The 18,573-nt window shown below is 53.5% G+C and overlaps 8 protein-coding genes; 4 read left to right on the top strand and 4 right to left on the bottom strand.

Moving 5' to 3' along the window:
- Positions 1-6,286: 6,286 nt before the first annotated feature.
- RCC_06447 (uncharacterized protein) lies at positions 6,287-7,390 on the top strand (the record flags this gene model as incomplete). The annotated part of the gene is made up of 1 exon (XM_023771710.1): positions 6,287-7,390. One exon carries the CDS (start codon positions 6,287-6,289, stop codon positions 7,388-7,390), a length of 1,104 nt encoding a protein of 367 aa, XP_023627478.1.
- A 950-nt stretch (positions 7,391-8,340) lies between these two features.
- RCC_06446 (uncharacterized protein) lies at positions 8,341-8,999 on the top strand (the record flags this gene model as incomplete). XM_023771709.1 has 3 exons in its annotated part: positions 8,341-8,364; positions 8,430-8,556; positions 8,629-8,999. 3 exons carry the CDS (start codon positions 8,341-8,343, stop codon positions 8,997-8,999), a joined length of 522 nt encoding a protein of 173 aa, XP_023627477.1.
- Positions 9,000-9,332: 333 nt separating this feature from the next.
- RCC_06445 (uncharacterized protein) lies at positions 9,333-9,926 on the bottom strand (the record flags this gene model as incomplete). XM_023771708.1 has 2 exons in its annotated part: positions 9,333-9,357; positions 9,415-9,926. The coding sequence occupies 2 exons, from the start codon at positions 9,924-9,926 to the stop codon at positions 9,333-9,335; spliced, it is 537 nt and encodes a 178-aa protein (XP_023627476.1).
- Positions 9,927-10,161: 235 nt separating this feature from the next.
- On the bottom strand, positions 10,162-10,470 carry RCC_06444 (uncharacterized protein; the record flags this gene model as incomplete). Its single annotated transcript, XM_023771707.1, has 1 exon — positions 10,162-10,470. The coding sequence occupies one exon, from the start codon at positions 10,468-10,470 to the stop codon at positions 10,162-10,164; it is 309 nt and encodes a 102-aa protein (XP_023627475.1).
- A 472-nt stretch (positions 10,471-10,942) lies between these two features.
- Positions 10,943-12,651, top strand: RCC_06443 (probable aldehyde dehydrogenase; the record flags this gene model as incomplete). XM_023771706.1 has 3 exons in its annotated part: positions 10,943-11,372; positions 11,431-11,595; positions 11,642-12,651. 3 exons carry the CDS (start codon positions 10,943-10,945, stop codon positions 12,649-12,651), a joined length of 1,605 nt encoding a protein of 534 aa, XP_023627474.1.
- Positions 12,652-13,175: 524 nt separating this feature from the next.
- On the bottom strand, positions 13,176-15,221 carry RCC_06442 (related to aspartyl-tRNA synthetase; the record flags this gene model as incomplete). Its single annotated transcript, XM_023771705.1, has 1 exon — positions 13,176-15,221. One exon carries the CDS (start codon positions 15,219-15,221, stop codon positions 13,176-13,178), a length of 2,046 nt encoding a protein of 681 aa, XP_023627473.1.
- Positions 15,222-15,522: 301 nt separating this feature from the next.
- Positions 15,523-15,660, top strand: RCC_06441 (uncharacterized protein; the record flags this gene model as incomplete). Its single annotated transcript, XM_023771704.1, has 1 exon — positions 15,523-15,660. One exon carries the CDS (start codon positions 15,523-15,525, stop codon positions 15,658-15,660), a length of 138 nt encoding a protein of 45 aa, XP_023627472.1.
- A 474-nt stretch (positions 15,661-16,134) lies between these two features.
- RCC_06440 (uncharacterized protein) lies at positions 16,135-18,099 on the bottom strand (the record flags this gene model as incomplete). XM_023771703.1 has 2 exons in its annotated part: positions 16,135-17,537; positions 17,598-18,099. 2 exons carry the CDS (start codon positions 18,097-18,099, stop codon positions 16,135-16,137), a joined length of 1,905 nt encoding a protein of 634 aa, XP_023627471.1.
- Positions 18,100-18,573: the final 474 nt, after the last annotated feature.

Raw genomic sequence — 18,573 nt, 5'->3', positions numbered from 1 at the left:
ATAAATCGTGAGCACAATCGCTCTTCATTGATCGCGAGCACAAAACGCTCTCCAGTAATCGCGAGCACAAAACGCTCTCCAGTATTCGCGAGCACAAAACGCTCTCCATTCGAACTGAGCACATGCCGCTCTGGTAGCTCTCACTCTGTCAGCACAATCGCTGCTCTCTCAAACTCATTAGCTGTCGCAGCAGCTCTTAATAATCTCACACCTCCGCCGTGGCCTCGGCTCTCAACTGTTTTTCCTCCCCGTGACAGGCACGACTCCGCAGAGATCACAGACGGTACTGTGGGTCATTTCTGTGGAGCCCCTCCAGAGTTCGCAGGGCAGTACTGCGGGTTGTTTCTGGAGTACGTCGAAGGTCCGCGGGCGGTACTGCGGGGGTTTTTTCGTTCGTGTGCGCTGTAAAGAAGGAAAGGAAGAAGGACGGAGTCACGGAATACTATGGACGGAATTTGAGAACGGGAGCGGGAGCGGAAACACGCCAAGACCGCGGCGACGATGACCAATAGTACAGACGGTGACGACGGCAGCAATCTCCGCAGAACGGAGGGGTACGACGCTCAGCCAGTTCTAGCCGTGGTAGAGGGGGCCAATGCTCCGCCCGCCGCCAATACTACGTGCAGGACAATTCTCAGGCATTGCAGCAGCATGTTCCTGCGGCGAGCGCAATGCACTTTCGTCTGTTGTCCATTGACCGTCTGAAGTATCTGAGGGAAGGAGGCATCGTCCGGTTTTGCTACCTACATTGACTGCTGTGGCCACTCTGGGATGTCCGAGCAGCGACAATAGCATCTATCCAAGCTGCGTGATTTTGGCCTCTACCTATTTTCCAAAGGATGGATGATCCATTTTGAGCTCCACGACGAAGGCGAAGCACTACCAGAGCCGTGCAGGAGTCAAGATCCTGATATGGAGGCGTCTTGGAAGTCCCGGGCCAGGAACTCAGACTTAGCCCTCCCAACGAATGCAAGCCAGCCAGCCAAGCTCCGATCATGTTGGAGTTGCCGCACCGGAATCATCAGGTTCACTGGAAAAGCCGGGCCAGAAATATCCAAACGTACTAACAGGTTATGGTGATTATTGATCATATCGTCTTCACGCAGCCAGTAAACTTCTGCATCAGCAGAAGCCAGCAAGACCATGGACTTTCGTCGCTCAGACTATGACCGATAACAGTCACGGGATCAGCGATCCCTCGTTGAACTGCTCAAGGCACGACCTGGCTACTATGCCACACCTTGGGAACGAGTGCGTCGCATGCCTACCAGGCTAGCCATTCCATTCCCGTAGCATTGTACACCACTGGAYATTTCGAAGCTTCTCCATTGATGTCACTCAAGGGGAAGTATCCTGACAACGCCGAGTTGATCCTCCAATCTTTCCAAGGCGCAATGGCGATGTATACATCCGCACGGCAACGTCGATCGTCAGACGTGCCATAATCCCGGGGGTGAACTCAGGTGAACCAATACATTCCGTCTCTTTCATCGAGCATGCTTCAGAGTCCATAATGGAGCCCTACGCCTGGTTAAGGATGGTCATCTGGTGGTCTTTTGAAAGTGTACGGGGTCGAGGCATTGTAGTGAATGTGGAGAGAAGAGGAGTGAAGTCGTCGGGCCCGACCGCGCTTTCATTGCAGGGGTTGTTCTTCCCGAATCCCCCAACATCAGCCTCTATCCACTGCAATCGACACCATTTTCCTGGYGTACGAATCCTCGCATGATACGCGCGGAGAGTGCTTCAAGTCTCGGAAATCTTTACACATTTTGCGTTGCGCTTGTCCGGAAAGGAATGCTTCGTCTTATTGCTGACTTGTACTCTGATCAGCACGTCAAGCGGAGCGAGATGAAGGAGAGTCAAGCGATCTGCAACCGCCGTCGCTCTCATGATGATACTTCGTTGACATAGTTTACGGAAGTTGGCCGACGAGGACGCGTCGAATCAGTGCGATCAAGGAGCTATCCGAACACTCCCAAAGGCCAATTGACTTCGAATCATATCAGAGCCTGCTGTTATCGACATTTAGTATACTTTACGAAGAGGCGCTACAACTTGGACCCACGACTAAGCATCTGCTTCTGATTCAAAGGGCACACCACGCAGCCGTCTTGCCGAACCTTGGCTGAGAGGGACTCACCACTCTGCAGCTAGTCAGACTGGTATGCGGAACATCAAAGCGCTCAGAACGGGCTTTGAAAGACGGTCTGAGAGCGATGTTCTGCTTTGCATACRGCCTTCCCAGCTGACTATCCGAGATACTTGATTTCAAGAAGACACTATGGATGCCTTTCGACCCGGACGAGAATCACAAGGTACCTGAGTATAGATGAGTTGCCTCTCTCATGTCGTACATAGAGTGTCGGCGAGATTGTGCGTTCAGGAGCGCAGCTGGCCTGATGGTTGCCAATACGCTCTGATATCTCCCAGACCCAGCCAGCCATCCCATACCGAGGCTCATTTGACCCTTGCCGTTGCTAAAGACAGATGAAGAGAACGCCATTGCCACTAGTCGTGGATTGGAGCTGCGACCTGGTTCTTGCTTTCGCACATTCGACGGAGTACCGTACGATTTCGTTTTCATCATCAGACGTGACCTTGTCCGCGTTGTATGTTACCCATGAGGTGCATACGTCGTCTGCATCTCGTGACAGACAGACCGACCGAGGGACACGACGATTTTGAATATTGGCGACTCCCAACCAACTCAGCCTGTTAAGACGGAGATCAGCAAATCTCAGCAAATCTCGACTGTGTAGTCTTGTGAGTAGAAAATTATGGCTTACAGAAGATTGCTTGCGAAGCCGACTGCTACAAAAAATCCAATGGATTTGATATTCGTCATCCTGAAGCCTGACTGTGGTAATTTATTCGAAGCTCTTGCGTGGAATATGATCCTATCCGTAAGTGTCGGGTGAGCTGAGTATATGCTATTCTTTGAAGGACGATGGAAGGCAGACAGGGCGTCGCAGCGTAATATCTGCCTCGCGATGCTGCGGCCAGTCGTTTCTCCTTGCGGGACAAGCCACAAGGAGCCGTGAACGCGCAGCATCTGGGATTCTGGATTAGCGCGAAGGAAGCGCTAAGATTTGAGCTTCTCCGGTCGAGCCTTCTATATATCGTACAGCATGTAGTGCTGATAGACGTGGAGTCTTGTAACCGAAGCATGTCTTCAAGTTTATGCCTTGAACCAAGAACTCACTTCATAGTTCATGCCAAGCCGAGCTAGGTAAACTGAAGAAGCCGCCCGTCCTACAGATTAAAAGCTTGCCAGGTGAAGTCGATAGCATCCAACCCACTGGCTCACCTTGAGGACAGGCCTCCTCATTCAATCGCGGGTCTGGGTGCGTTTTGGTCACAACTCGCAATTTCACCGTCGGAGAAGTGCACAGACTAGCAAAGGAAGAAAAAGCACGAATACAACGCAATGAGCGTGTGGACTTTTTAATCAGATGAGCTCAACACTTCGACCTCTGGACTTCAAGGACGCTCGTTTGGTCTCCCTGTGCTGTAGTCCTTTTGAAGTCTCACGTTGTCCGTAATCATGAGCTCGGCAACCACCACATCAAACGAGATGCATACAAGCGCCATGATCATACGCCATGAAGCGTCCGACGGTTCCGCTCGCAATCACCGTCCCTGCTCGTCACATTACAGTGATGATGACTCCCAGCTCGACTTCTTGTCGCTGATGTTGAGTCGGTCTGCTCCGAAGCACCTTCTGTCCCGTTGGTGTTGGTAAGGCATTGGTTAACTGAGCCTTCATTAGTGGTTGATGTCACCTTCCGGGCGTTTTAGGACCCTTCGCATCCAAGTCCAAACGTTGCATCCCGTCGAAAGGTGATGAGGTATCGGATGCCATTTCCCTGACGCGACCCTCTTTAGCAAGGCAGCCATGGCCCTGTGGCGATCGTATCGATTGCTGGAGGGGCTTGGCTCAAGTTGGGTCCGATGGTGTCGAGGTCCAACATTGCATCTTCAACGCTTTCATAAAATGCAATGAGAATCGTGGATTTGAGAAACGCTGCCGCAGCAGACTATTCACTCACTTGATCGTTTGGCTTTCTCCATCCTCCGACTTGAGACTCTGGCGTTCATGAGCCATCCAATGCTTCTAGAGATGACCGCGGCGTGGAGAGCAGTATATGTTTTGTGCTTGGTCCAGCGTGAGACATGCCGTAAGTAAATGGACTTACCATACGATCGCGTCAATGTTCGCAAACGCACAAGGCATATGCAACACTTGTTGATTGGTCAGGTCAAAGGCAACGGGAGTTCACATATCCAGCTCAGGCTCGCATGAATTTGGCAGCGCACTCCAACTTTCAAGGAGACCTTGCTTGGGACGGATCATAACGGTGTACTGCTGTCGTTCCCCAAAGGTGCTCACTTTTCAGGACGCAGCATCGATCACTACGCTGGTCCCAYGGCACCTATGCCTACACGGTCGCGTCACTCAAGGGCGGGAYGGTGACTTGGAGTGTGAAGCACACTGCTGGCGTGCAGAGCGACGCGCAACGATGGTGTGACATCGCAAGGATGAAGAGCAAGACCGACGCAAACCGACAGGAGCCTCGGAGTGTATGACCGAGACCCATTTTGTTCTTTGTGCGTGATTCATATCGGATCTTGGAAGAGACCTTGGAACTTGCGTATCGGGTGATGTTGAGAGGGCCCGCTCTTCTTCCGCGACCGACAACAGGCAACCTCGGTCACCGTAGTGTGATGCGCTAGTCTTCGCGATGTTTGAGGACCAGGAATATCGATGATCATTGTGCAGTAGTCGACTTGCCTGCTAGGGAAAAATGATTGGTTGTGATCAGCGATAAGTCTAGTCATAGCGATACACCACGAATTACAACCCTCGGAATCGATGCGCGGGAGCTCGTTTTCCATTCAGGTGGTGGGCACAGTTACCGCATAAAATGCACAGCAACCTCATCATTCCACCGTGCTGCCAGACGAAACTGGTGTCGGAACGTCTCGTCGTAATGTGGTTCGGACTGTCGGATCCCGAATTGGGATAAATGTTCAACTGATTGAAGTGTTGAACGGCCGAATGATGAATCCCTGCAACCGCGACGGAGCTTGCGATCCACAGACATCACAGACAGCCGCCACGTTCTTAGCTGTCCGAGAGAGTCCGCGGCTCGCTCGGGAGTCGGCGGACGTGATCGATACAGCACGTCGCGGCGCGGCACGGCAAGCAACGTGGAGCGACGAATTTCGACGGCGAGAAACTCTCCGCTGTTGATGACGAAAGCGAGGACACGCACGCTGGCCAAAGATGCCGAGCACCAGTCCAGCGTCCAGGGCCAATGCACGCACGTGTATCTGAAGCAGGCCGCTCCTGGTCTGGAGCTGGTGCGCAAGCCTGCGAGCAGACGCAGAGCAAGATTCCCGGCATCGGCCTACGTTACGTCGTTGCGTCGCTGTGCACGCTCACATGGAAGCGGGGGTGCGAACAGGTGGAGTCATTCACTACTGGAGTGGGACCAAAGGCGAGGCCTGCTGACGATAGCTGGATTCCCGTCTCAGACAAGCGCAAGTGCGCGATAGGGCGGGCATGGGGTCCGAGAAGTCGAGATTTGAGAGAGGTACCTGGGTACCAACATTCCGCRCCTCGCGACGATGGTCATCAGATTGCTCGAGAACAGCAGGATGCGGTGTGTGGAAGGGCAGCATCGACGAGAAGGGGCATCTCATCGATGGATTGACGGCGCCATCGTTGCCAACTATTGTGCGCGGTAGGTAACTAGGGATACGATGGCCGATTGTGTGTGTGGTTTCAGAGGCCGTTCAAATCGACTGTCAAGGACCAAGACTAGTTTGGGCCAATCGCTGCGCCGCGTGCGCCAGAGCAGAGGCATGAGGAAGCAGTCACATCAAGTCCCCTGTCGACAAGCACTTCCCACCACATCGAAATACCTGACTGTACCTTACCGTCCTAGTACAAGAAGAACGAAGCCCCGCTGTTGACTGTCCGACGACTCCCTCCGCACCACCTTCGACGAACAACTCGCTGCTTCGCTAGACATCGCCGCCACCTCGCCACATAGCTTCGTTGCATCGAGAGTCCATCAACACACTCGACATCAACGCGYGCTCGGCTTTCTTGACCCGTCAAGTWCGTCGCGCATCGCACACCCTTGCACCGATATCACCCCGAGCACTTGCCCTCCTCATCCACTTGCTCCACCCTTCACGCCACTCCGCCGCCGCTCGGAGCTCAAGCTGACTCATATACGCGTCGCAGGGAAGCTCTTCCAGTCGCAACATCAACTCCATGGCGTTCGCCTCCTCCATCGCGATGGCTTTGGCCTCGCAGACTCCCTCGGTCGCCATTCCGAATGCGCGCGCTGTCGCCGACTACTCTGGCACCGCCAACTTTGAAAAGGCCGCCAGCGCTCTGCTGACTCCTCCTACCTCCGTGTCTCCGGAGCTGGACCCCCGGCCACGCCGTTCGGCTGCTTACTCTCCCGATGATAACGATATGGATATGGAAGGCATGGTGGAGGATAACAAGCAACCCAGCGGAACGCCCCTCAGTCGAGGCGCATTATCTAGCTTGGATGGCGCCGCGACTATAACGCCTTCCATGCTGGCCAAGCACCACTTGCCTGGCATAATGCTTGGAAACGGTCCACGGCCAATACGACACGTCATGGGTGAGCTGACTCAGACTGTCCCTGGCTTTTCCAGCATACCTCCAGCAAAGGCCAGGCGCATCGTTGTCGCTGCTTTGGAGAACCGAGCTGGTGGCGGGCCTGACGGGAGCGTCGCTTTTTGCAAGACTGGCTGGGGACGGTGGGATGCTCATGTCAAAGGCTCACTCCGCGACTCTGGCCTAGGTTCATTCAACGAGGGCCACTTATCGCCACCCCGAAGTGAGCAAGGCAGCTATGCCATGTCTCACAGCGACTCCGCCATCCATATGCACGCTGCGCAGCTACCTGCCAAGTACCGGGAGCAGTACTCGGGGGGTAGTTGGACGGCTTCAAGCATTCGGGAAGAGGATGAGCCGGACATGGACATGGATCCTCTTGAGGAAGCCGCCGATAAGATGTCATTGGATGGAGTATCATCCGATGACTCTTCAGACACGAACGACGAGACTGACGACGAGGACTGGGCTGCAGTCGGCGTCGATGCGTTGCGGAAGGCTTCACTGCCCACTCCCAACATGATGCCTCGGCAGAGCTATCGGGCCGTCAGTATCCCGTATAATGGACCTTGGGCGTCCAAGAGTTGGACCAGACGACCTTCTGCCAATGGAGGTCCGTCTCACTCGTCGTCTGTCCCGGTGCAGTACCACGGCATGCACACCGCCGGCCAAACACTGGATGAGCAGACGGCCGTTGCTGCGCTTTTGAGCATGGGCAGCATGTGAGCTGCCCTTAATGGAGTTCTGGAGTTAATCTCTGGAGTGAGGACCATCCCACCTCGCCCCTTTTCACCTCTTATTACGAATATGAACGACGCTGGGCACCAGTCCTTGTAAAGTCAAGTGCTGACTGCAGGACATGGATTGACATGGGCAGCGTTCTCACGTCTCTCACATCACCTTCAACACAATACCCGATTTGATACCCGACCTTTTACGCTATGCATTTAAAATCTTACCTCTGGAAAAACTGAACGGGGACGACACTGGGCACCAGCCTCCACCAAGTGCTGGTAGGGGACCTGGATTGACAAGGGTGCCGTGACCACAACAATCATTCACAGAAGAAAGACACGACCACGAATATTACAGACGACGGCAGAATCACTGCCGAGCGGCAAGCATCGCACCAAGTTGTGCAACACTTACTTTCATTCGAACCGGACCATGTCGAAAGACACGGCCCAGATTTGACACATTTACGAGCAGAGCTTGAGTGTAGGGAGGACGATGACGATCTGGAGCTCGCGCAATGAACGCTTGAGCTCGATGGAGTCTCCTTCACTTTTGACGCTGCTGCGGGGTTGGGGTGGCATGAAGGAAGAAGCTGGACTGAGAGGGAAGCGGACTTCAGCACCATTGAGAAGCATTCAGCTTTACTCCCCAATGCTGGATTCTGTGCGTTGTTGACTTGCGTCCCATTCACTTGGACAACGCACGAACGACTCACAAGAAGACTAGCGAGCTGTATAGTTGGCAATACCAATCTAATAACATCTCAACAACAAGTTTCACATAGATCTCGCTGCGAGGGCCCATGTAAACTGTACTGTGACGTAAGAGTTGCGAGATCCAAGCTCCCCCACAGCTGATACAGTTCAGATGGTCACCTCTCCTCACACTCCAAGATACCAACTGCTGCACGTCCTCTCAAAAACAGAAGAACTACACTGAACATGTCTCTCCGGGCACTTGTCAACGTAGGTCCCATCGGTTTTGACCATTATAACCGTCCAGCAAGCTAACAGCTACCTCCAACAACCAGCCTTTTCACGCGTACTGTTTCGGGACGAGCTTCTGGTACCTGCTACGTGGTACGGTCAGAGCAATCGATCCCGCGACAGTCTGTGGGTGGTTCAGGCCGCCGGCACAAGGAGGTATTGATCCCAATGGTAAGTAATCCGAGAAAACCCTCCACCRTCTCCGTCTTCGACCGATTTGACTCGTTGTTGGGATAATCATAGACCTGGAACTCTACACCACTCGTGTAGATGCCTGGGGCCTCCTCGCTCTCTCGGCGATATTGCTCGTCATCTCAGATGCCGTTCCCTTGCCGAAATCCATGACCGGTTCGTCGTTGACGGACTCGTCGGTTTCGATTACAGCCAAGAAGCCTTATGCGAAAGCTGTCATTGTTATTACCATGTTGCATCATTTCGCCACGGGCTGTGGGTCGTATCAGCATTGGAAACTTCCTACGCATCGGACTGTTGCGATGGATATTGGGGTTTGGGGAAATGTGGGGTTGTTTGCGTTGGGGATTGCGGCTCTTGCTTATATTGGGAAGGAAAGGGAAGTGCCAGAGGTCGTGGGAGGGAGGAAGAAGAGGGCTTGAATATGACTTGGGGAATTCTGTCATCTGGGAGAGATCTGGATGAGGCAGGGTGGCTTGTGTGGAACGGAGTTTGAACGTTTCGGGATTAGATACGTGGTCTCGTTCATGCACTGGGCTTGGAGAATGTCTGCTTGAGCAAATCTCCATGACACGTCCTCTCCCGTTGAGCAGCTCATCTTCCAAGTCGCATCCGATCAGCTCTGCACATCTTGGCCACACTTGCTCTTCAATCCCTGCTCCCATCCCGCTGTCAGATCAATGATTGAGGCAACACTGCCCCGACAATGATTGGTCTTCAAACACTCGCGTCTGTGATACTGCCAGTCGACATCTTCACATGCCGGGAGCGGCGCGAGGGCTAGGAAACAAGTCAGTGGATATCATGGGGGAGCTGGTCAGTAGAGTATTCGCATACCTGAGAACATCCTCCTCAGTCTTGCGAGGGATCGCACTAGCCTCAACAGCTACCCTCCAGTCTACCGCAAGCTTGGCCAAAATGTCTTCCAATTTCTCCAGCTTTCCCACAATGAACTCCGCTCGCCGCTTCATCTCCACGAGACCCAGCTCATCGTTGTCGACCGCTTTCTCGAGGTTGATAAGGACACGAATGATGGCCTGTGCGGCCGCCACAGCATTCTCACGCCTGACTTCCAGTTCCATACATAGCCACTCCTGTAGCACAGCCATTCTGCCGGTGGTCATTATTGCGGTGAGGTTTTCGAGAATAGTGGAAGCCTCTTTGGCTGAGAACTCGGCTTGCAGGTGAATCTCCAGCGAATCTGTCGCGAGTTGAGCGTTGTCGAGATTCCAATCATCGGTCAGGTTGTCTATGACTTCCAGTTCGTGAATCGTGTTGGTGCAAGCAATTCGTGCGTGGGTGATGGTGCGGAGCGCCGCGGCCGCCGTACGCTGCATATCTTCAGACATCGTTGTTGAGGTGACGATGGTGCACGTCCTGCAAGGTGCTTGAGAGGTGGTGTTGTGATGTTTGTGGTTTCCGCAAAGCTGGTAGCTGCAATGTTTGCTTGCCCGCTTTCATTCAGAGCTTGATTTGCGCGGTGTTTCGCAGCATTTCTTCAATCAAACTAATCCAAGATTGAAAGTCGTGGTCTGTCATGTTTTGCGAGATATTGCGGTCGTAAACCCTCAAGACAATCTTGCATCAAGAATAGCTCTCGATCTCAATCTTCGTGATGTACTGTCCTGGGACCACAACCAGCCCAACAAATCTCTTCTTCATGTCCACTTTCACAGTCCCCACGCCTCCTTTTCTTTCATGTCTTTCAGCTGCGAGGCGTACGTCCGATTGTGAAGGTTGGCGGTATTCGTGGGTCATGGCCAGGATAATGTTGCGTTCGTTGTCGGTACACTTCATCTGGCCCACAAACATGCGGCCATCTGTCGTGTGCAAGTGCAGCGTCCTGTTCAGGAGGCTCGTCAGATATGACGCTGCCTCTGCTTCTTCCGCCATGATGGATCAAGAAGGTGCAATGAAGATGGTGTAAATATAGAAGATGTGGGATGTTAAACCAAGGGCCGGTGAAATTGAAGCTTGCCGACTCTCCGTGTAGGGAGTGAATCGAGGACAATGCTCGCGAACAGGCGGCTACAAGCACAAAAAAGGAGCAACCTTACGGAGAGTCAAACGTTTCTACGTGTGATTATTACAGTCGAAAGTACAATATCTTGAAATGCTGCAGGTAGGGCGGCAACCCTCAACTTCACTTCACCGGCTCGACCGGGCCTTGGACCGCCTGTCTCGGCTAGGCCTACCCAAACCAGACCTCGTAGCCGGGCGATCATATCTCGTCCTATCTCTGTGCTCCCTCACCACAGCAGCAACAGCAACATCCCACTTCAGCTCAATCGGCGGGTCGGGGCTCACGTAATAGCTGCGAGAGGTAGGTCTGCCGTGCGCTACGAGCTCTCACATCTCTCCCGCCATGCTCCCTCGCCTTTCTGCTCTCCTCCTCTCCAAAGGCCCAAGACTGCCGTTTCCCTCCATCACATCCATCCCCAAGCTGCGTGTAGCTGCATCCTCTCGCAGCATGTCGGATCTTAGTGTCGAGCTCACTGCTCCCAATGGCAGGAAATATACACAGCCCGTGGGACTCTTCATCAACAATGAGTGGGTGGCATCCAGCAAAGGCGACAAGATCGTATCCATCAACCCTACAGACGAATCCGAGATTACATCTGTACACGCCGCAGAGGTTGAAGATGTGGACAAGGCGGTTGCGGCAGCAAGAGCAGCTTTCAAAGGAGAGTGGAGAGACATGGATTCGTCGCAAAGAGGAGAATTGATGTACAAGCTCGCAAGTCTGGTTGAACAGAACAAGGAGCTGCTCGCTACGATTGAGACTTTCGATAACGGTGGGTGGGCCAAGTTGGGTCAAATCTTCGGGGTGACCTGCTGAATCCTTCTATCCAGGCAAGCCATATTCCGTTGCTCTCAATGAGGATCTTTCCGAAGTGACCGGTTGCTTGAAGTACTACGCCGGCTGGGCGGACAAAATCCATGGCCAAGTCATTGACACCTCCCCTGCGAAATTGGCTTATACAATTAGAGAGCCAATAGGCGTCTGCGGACAGATCAGTAAGTCGTTCCAAGTGTCTTGCTGCACACTCTAACGATCTTCAAGTCCCATGGAACTATCCTTTGGCCATGGCTGCGTGGAAACTCGGGCCTGCGATTGCATGCGGGAACACTGTCGTACTCAAGGCCGCCGAGCAAACTCCTCTCTCAATCCTAGTATTCGCCAACTTGGTCAAGGAGGCAGGCTTCCCACCAGGCGTTATCAACATTATAAATGGCCATGGCAGAGTCGCTGGCTCAGCTCTGGTGCAGCACCCGGGGGTGGACAAAATAGMCTTTACTGGATCCACTGGCACGGGACGTGAGATTATGAAGATGGCGGCCGTCAACCTCAAGAACATCACGCTCGAAACCGGCGGCAAGAGTCCACTGCTCGTGTTTGATGATTGCGATCTCGAGCAAGCGGTGAGGTGGTCTCATATTGGCATCATGTCGAACCAAGGCCAGATCTGCACAGCTACGAGCCGTATTCTAGTCCAAGAAGGAATATATGAGAAGTTCATCGAAGCCTTCAAGAAGCAAGTCGCCGAGACCTCAAAGGTCGGCGATCCTTTCTCGGACGAAACCTTCCAAGGACCTCAGGTCACCAGGGCTCAATACGAACGAGTTCTGTCCTACATCGAAGCTGGAAAGGCGGAAGGCGCAACACTTGCCATGGGAGGCGAGGCGTACAAGAACGTCGGTACCGGAAAGGGTTTCTTCGTCACCCCAACCGTCTTCACAGACGTCAACGATAGTATGAAGATCTTCCGCGAGGAAGTCTTTGGGCCGTTCGTGGTGGTGGTGACATTCAAGACCGAGGAAGAAGCTCTTGAGCTCGCGAACAACACCACTTACGGGCTTGGGTCTGCAGTATTCACAAAGGATATCGTCAAGGCTCATAGGATCGCGAGGAAGATTGAGGCCGGCATGGTCTGGATCAATTCGAGTCAGGACTCGGATGTCAGGATCCCATTCGGTGGTGTGAAGCAGTCTGGTATTGGGAGGGAGCTAGGTGAGGCGGGTTTGGAGAGCTACACGAACCGCAAGGCGGTGCATGTCAATCTGGGGGCTTGATAGCAATCATTCCAGTTTAGAGCTTGATAGCACGACCAAGAAGACGTGTTGCCTCCATTCGATAAGACGTTTAGCTCTCCTTCAGGCTGTTTCTCATGTGCTTATAGGTGCCTCTTAGCGAGTATTCTCGTCGATGTACTACTTGGAGAGCCGGCGACCTTCGACTTCACGGGCCCGCGGTGCTCCAGGGATTTCGGTAGGGTTAGGGTTGGGGTAGTGTCACAAAGACTATCTTCGCGTCACTTACGCAGTAACATCGAGAGGAATCCTAATGATGATATCCTCGTTCGGAAGAAGAGTTCGAGTGCCTGCGTGGTTGGGATGTGTGAAAAGACCGCTCCTTCGTGGACTTGAACCTCACAGTTGTTTCAATAACTCAAGGTTCGGAATATGGGGAACAAGTGTATGCGGTCGGCCAGACCTGTCTCTATTTGTCATTGCAAACCCCCATCCACCGCTCGTGGATACCAAAGGCCCGCTACTATACATCTATAGGTACAACACTACGCATTACTGAAGTCTATTCAGTCCGCCAGCTGCAGATGGTACGTCCGCAATTGCTCTGCCGTCATTCTAGTCGGACTCTTCACCAGCAGATCCTCCCCTCTCCCACTCTTGGGGAATGCAATGACATCTCTCACAGACTCTTTGCCTAGCATCACAGCCACAAGTCTGTCAAAGCCCAACGCCATACCCGCATGTGGCGGACATCCAGCACGCAATACCTCGAGCAAATGTGCAAAGTCCTTCATTCGCTCGCTGCTCATCTTCAGGACTTCGCGCATGATGTATTCTTGCATCTGTGCGCTGTGTATACGACGACTCCCTCCGCCGAGTTCCACGCCATTCACTACTAGATCGTAGTGATCTGCTTTGGTCTGCAGTGGATCCACGAGGAGCATGTCGACGTCTTCTGGTGTCTTTGGTGCGGTGAAAGGGTGATGGGTTGATGCTATACCAGCGGCACCCCCCTGACCGGGCTCGTTGTCGACAGTGGGGCTGAACAGGGGGAAGTCAGTGATCCAGGTGAACGTAAACCCAGTGGGGGCAGGAATCAGGCCTTGTTTGACAGCAGCTTTGTGAAGCGCCAGACGAAGATTCCCAATCGGCGTGGAGCCTCCCGAGAAAGGAACGTTCGGGCGTGCCTGTATGACAACAAGATCTCCATCCTCCAACTGCAAAGTCTCCTCGAGATGCTCGGTGGCTTCAAAGCCAAAGGGGTGCAATCCTGAAAGTGGCTTTCGCGAGTCAACGATGAAAATCCCAGGCTGTCCATCCGGACTCTGTATGAAAGGAAGGGCATCGGGCGAGTCCATGAATGTATTTACAAAGTTCCTGGTCTGCTGTGGTTCGTCTGCTATTGCGAACTTCATGACATCGACGGCGGGTTCGTCAAGTGGACCAATCTTACTGACAAGATCCACTGGAAGCATGTAGTCTATGCGCTGTATCTCAGACCCGAGGCGAAGATCAGGCTTATCGGAGCCGTACTTTGACATCGCTTCATCGTATGTTATCCGATCGAACTTCTCGGGCAGATCGGTACTTCGGAGAAGCTCTCTCCACAGTCGCAGAACAACAGACTCTATCACTCTCATAACGTCCTCGCCAGTCGCGAATGCCATCTCCATATCCACTTGGGTGAACTCCGGCTGGCGRTCCGCTCGTAAATCCTCGTCACGAAAGCACTTTGCAATCTGCATATATCGAGGGATGCCACTTCCCATCAGTATCTGCTTGTATTGTTGCGGGCTTTGTGGTAGAGCATAAGCAAGTCCAGATGACCGTGTGGGAACCAGAAACTCTCTCGCTCCTTCGGGCGTGGATTTGAACAGGAGCGGAGTCTCAATCTCCAAGAAGTCGTGCTTGGCGCAAAGCTCATCTCGAATGATGCCAGCTGCTTTACTCCGAAAAGCCAGAGCATGACGAATTGTACCCTCATTCCGTATCTGCAAGTGACGCTGCTCCGGCGAGAAGACTGTGTCGCGGGTCATGATGATGTCCCTGGGAAATGCATTCAATACTGTAATCTTCTCGACTTTGACTTCAACCGCCGTGATGACAGGTGATTGAACACCTTCGCTGTTGCTAGGCTTTGGTGCTTTGCGTGCTTTGACTGTGCCTGATACAGCCACAGGCGTGTGCTCTTCGAGAGAACGAAGGATCTGGTGAGGGGCATCACTTCCTTCCTCTCCTTTGGTTGCCGTTGAGACCAGCTGAACGACTGAGCTGAGGTGTATGTCGTGGAGCTCCGCAAATGTGAGCGACTTTGATGCGTCTCTCCTGGCGCCAATGTAGCCATGCAGTACGATCTGATCGTCAAGTTTTTTAGAGGATTCTTCGGCTAGCTGTCTGAGGGTACATGTTGCGGCAGGGAATCCCAAAGTCTTCTTGAATTCTTCCAGAACTTTAGGTGGCACACTGTTATGAGAGGGAGAGGATGTGAGATGTCTGGCTCCGGACTGGCCATTCCAGAGAGGCGAAAAGAGTCCGTGATTTCGACCCTTTGGAGTCTGCCATCTTGAATGCAGCCGATTGAGCGCAGTTCGACTGCGAAGTCGCAACAGCATCAAGATTGTCTATTGCTGGACACGACAATCTAGATATCGCCTTCGATAGATTGGTTGTTCATGAGCCTAGCTTGAGCCTTGGGAGCCAAGGGCGGGAGTTCTACATCGTCGCTGACTCAGACGTCGGGCCGCGCCGCGCCGCCAATTCGCGAACATCTTTTCACTTCGACTTCGCCCTCTTGCCTTTCTTCTGGTATGAACCCTCCAGTGTTTAACACTTGTACGTCCCCACCGCGCCTTCACACCCCCGTGTCCTCAAAACTGACAGTCTCGCAGATGATGAAAGCCTAGCGTGTAGCAGATGAGCTGTCTTCCTGTCGATTGCCCAAGCTCTCCCTTCACCGGGCTCAAGGGCGAAGGTGGTCACTTGGAGCAGCATGATATCTGCGTTCGGCACACCTCCTTGTTACTTCAACGGACGCGAAGAAGGCATCTCTGAACCAGTTTAAACCATGAGGATCTCCATAGTAAAATCGCACCGCGAAGAATCAAATTTTGAGGATTCGGCAATCCCGCTCCACTTCCAATTTCGCATCTCCGTGACACCCGCAAGGATTATAGAAATCAAGGCGCCGAGCCATCTCCATCTCGGCGGCGTCAGATCTTTGCGGCAGAACAAACCGCACTGCTCAACAAGTTAATGTCTCAATTACATGGGATATCGACTGTAACAGCAGAGTCAACATAAAACTCGGACTTTTCGCTTTCTGACAGGCTCCTGTAGACTCTGTTGTAATCTACATGGTGGCCTCGTGTTCTCTCTTCAAAATCCCATATACCTGGGTCAGATCCATCACTTGTGTCTGGATTCAGACTGCTCGACATCTTCCCAACATCACCAGCTTCCACCCTTGCACCGTCCTATGCAGCTGATAACTCGCCAGTATGATACCTCGTAATTCTCTTTTTCCATCTACAGCTGCTGGCCCGGTGATGTCTCCTTGCTTTCATTGTCCTTGCCTTCCTTTCCAAACGAGAAGACTCTCTTGAACCGCGCCAGACGCTGGCTGGAGCCGCTTTCTTTACGGTCACGCTTTGTGCCCTGTTGGTCCAAGCCATCCTCATAMGAAGATCGCGTGCTGGAATCCCCCAACGCTTCCTCGCTGTTTCGAATGGGTATCGGGCTTCCAATCGTCATGCTGCGAGTTGGCGTTGCGAACTTTGGCACATTGTCGAGACACTGGAGCAAGAGATCTCTCTGCATGGAGATACCAGGAGTGACGCTTGGTGGCAGAACGAAGTTGGTGATCTCTGGGCGGTCCTCCAATTTGGCCGTACCTCCAGCAGACACGTAGCGCTGTTTGGTTGCAGGGCGTGGGGCGATGAAATCAGGCAGCGGAAGTGGCGGTGGCAGAGGCGGAGGGAATCCACGGCCACTGCTCGCGGGCGAAGAGTGACGCATAGGAGCACACTCGATCGCAGTGGCGCGCTCGTCATTCTCACAACCGTACCGGTCTTCACGATGGACGCCTGCTTGGTCCGCGATGCTTTCCGGATCACGAGGATTGCCGGCGTGCGCCGAAGGGAAGCTCTGGGTGACTGTAGATGCAAAGACCCCCGCAGTGAACATCCCGTCGCTGGTCGATCGTGGTACTGCTGGATATGTCACTGCACACGATGTTGCTTCTGGGACCTCGTTCAACTCGCTGGACTCAGTTCTCGAGTATTCTTCAATGTTTGAATAGCCTGTGATGTTCTCTCCGGTGATTGCAGCGTGGGTCTTGTTGCACTGCTGCCGTCTCTGTCGCGGAGCGCTCAGTGGCGACGGTGTGTACCTGTCGAGCTCGTCATCTTCGCCATCAGCGGTGGCTCCAGAAGAGCTCAGCCGCAGAGGTGCGCGCGACATCGGCTCGGCTGCTTGCTTCTGGACTTCTGGAGGAGAGGATGACAGTTGGACAAGTGTCTGGGCAATGGGTCCGCCAGACTGAACCGGTTCGGCGGTGGCCGGTGTAGCTGTAAAGACAGGAGGAGTGGGAATACCGTTCTGGCTCAGAGTAGGGCCAGTGGTGAATGTGGGATAGCGCTGTCCTGAGTGCGAGCCGTGGGTGCCGTAGAATCCGAGAGGCGTCGTATCTTTTTGCTTACGAGAGGGTGTCTTCGTTGGAGCTGGTGGTACGTAGGCAAGGTCGGTGTTGATAGTCGGCGCACGCTGTCTCTTAAGCTGAAGTGGCTCTGCACTTGTGGTGGCGATCTTGGTGTCATTGCGACGGGGAACTCGAGCGCGTTGAGATTCCTGTCCAGAGACCGTGCCATCGCCGAGGCCGCGATCTGGCAGCGTCTTTTCGAGCTCGCGCTGGGTCTTTTTGCGAGTGTACCCTAAGAAGCAACGTCAGTACAAGCGTCTCATAAGAGGGGAGGTGTTCATCAGCAACGTACCGACCGAGGTGTACTGAGGGCTGTCAGCCCGGGCACCTTCGAAGCTGCGCGATGGTCCCTTGTTGTTGCCTTTCATTCTCGGTACGCAAGGCTTGCAAGGGCAGCTGTGAATCTGATACGTGCAGGCAGGTTTGCATGGACACTTTGGTCCGCATGTGCATGAGGGTTGGCCGTCGGCCACTTGGGAATCTCCAGCGCTCGACACAACAGCAGCATACTGCGAGTCTTGCTGCTCGCCATCGCCATCGTCTTTCTCGCCATGGTCGAAGAAGTACAAATCCTCCGATTTTAGCCCATGGGCCGCGCGATCAATCATTCCGACGCCGTCACGAATGTTCTTCCGTCCTCCAACAACCGCCGCGGGCGTGGGGGAAACAAAGACAGGGACAGCAGCACGCGATGAACCTACTGTCTGATATGGTGCAGCCGCTGGTTCCTTCAATTTTTCGTGCAGGGCTCGACCGTGTTCCGGTACCGGTTTGCGTTCACGCTGGTGCGCCATGTCGATGGCTGTTGATGTTTGGATATTTCAGATGGACGTGGAGCTCGCGGTGGTAAGCGGCGAGTTTCTTGCTGATAGATGGTAACAGGTGGAAAAGGATGGAGCGAGGAAAGATTGAATTGCGACGGTGCGCATGACCAAGCTACATGCAGCTGTGTTCATTCACTCGTTGCCTCACGGCTGACTCACCCAGCTTCTCCCGAGAACACAACATACTCGATATCAATCCCAGATACTGTATTGAGAGTAGCACCTGTGCGTCCAGGCCGTACATGGGCCAGCCAGCAACTCGAGTCGGGAAGTATTCGTTGCGGCTGGCTGTGTCTCGACAGTTCGAGCAGTTGCCTCCCAAGACCTCACCATTCTCTGCATCGAAAGCCGTGGCATACTGGACAAGTTTAGTGTGATGACCCACTGGTCTGAAGCAGAACATCGAGGAAATCGCTGCTGTTACTGCAATGAGCGATGTCTCAT

Source organism: Ramularia collo-cygni (assembly GCF_900074925.1).
Source record: "Ramularia collo-cygni strain URUG2 genome assembly, contig: RCC_scaffold09, whole genome shotgun sequence".
Lineage (NCBI taxonomy): Eukaryota > Fungi > Ascomycota > Dothideomycetes > Mycosphaerellales > Mycosphaerellaceae > Ramularia > Ramularia collo-cygni.
This window is presented reverse-complemented; position numbering and strand designations above follow the sequence as displayed.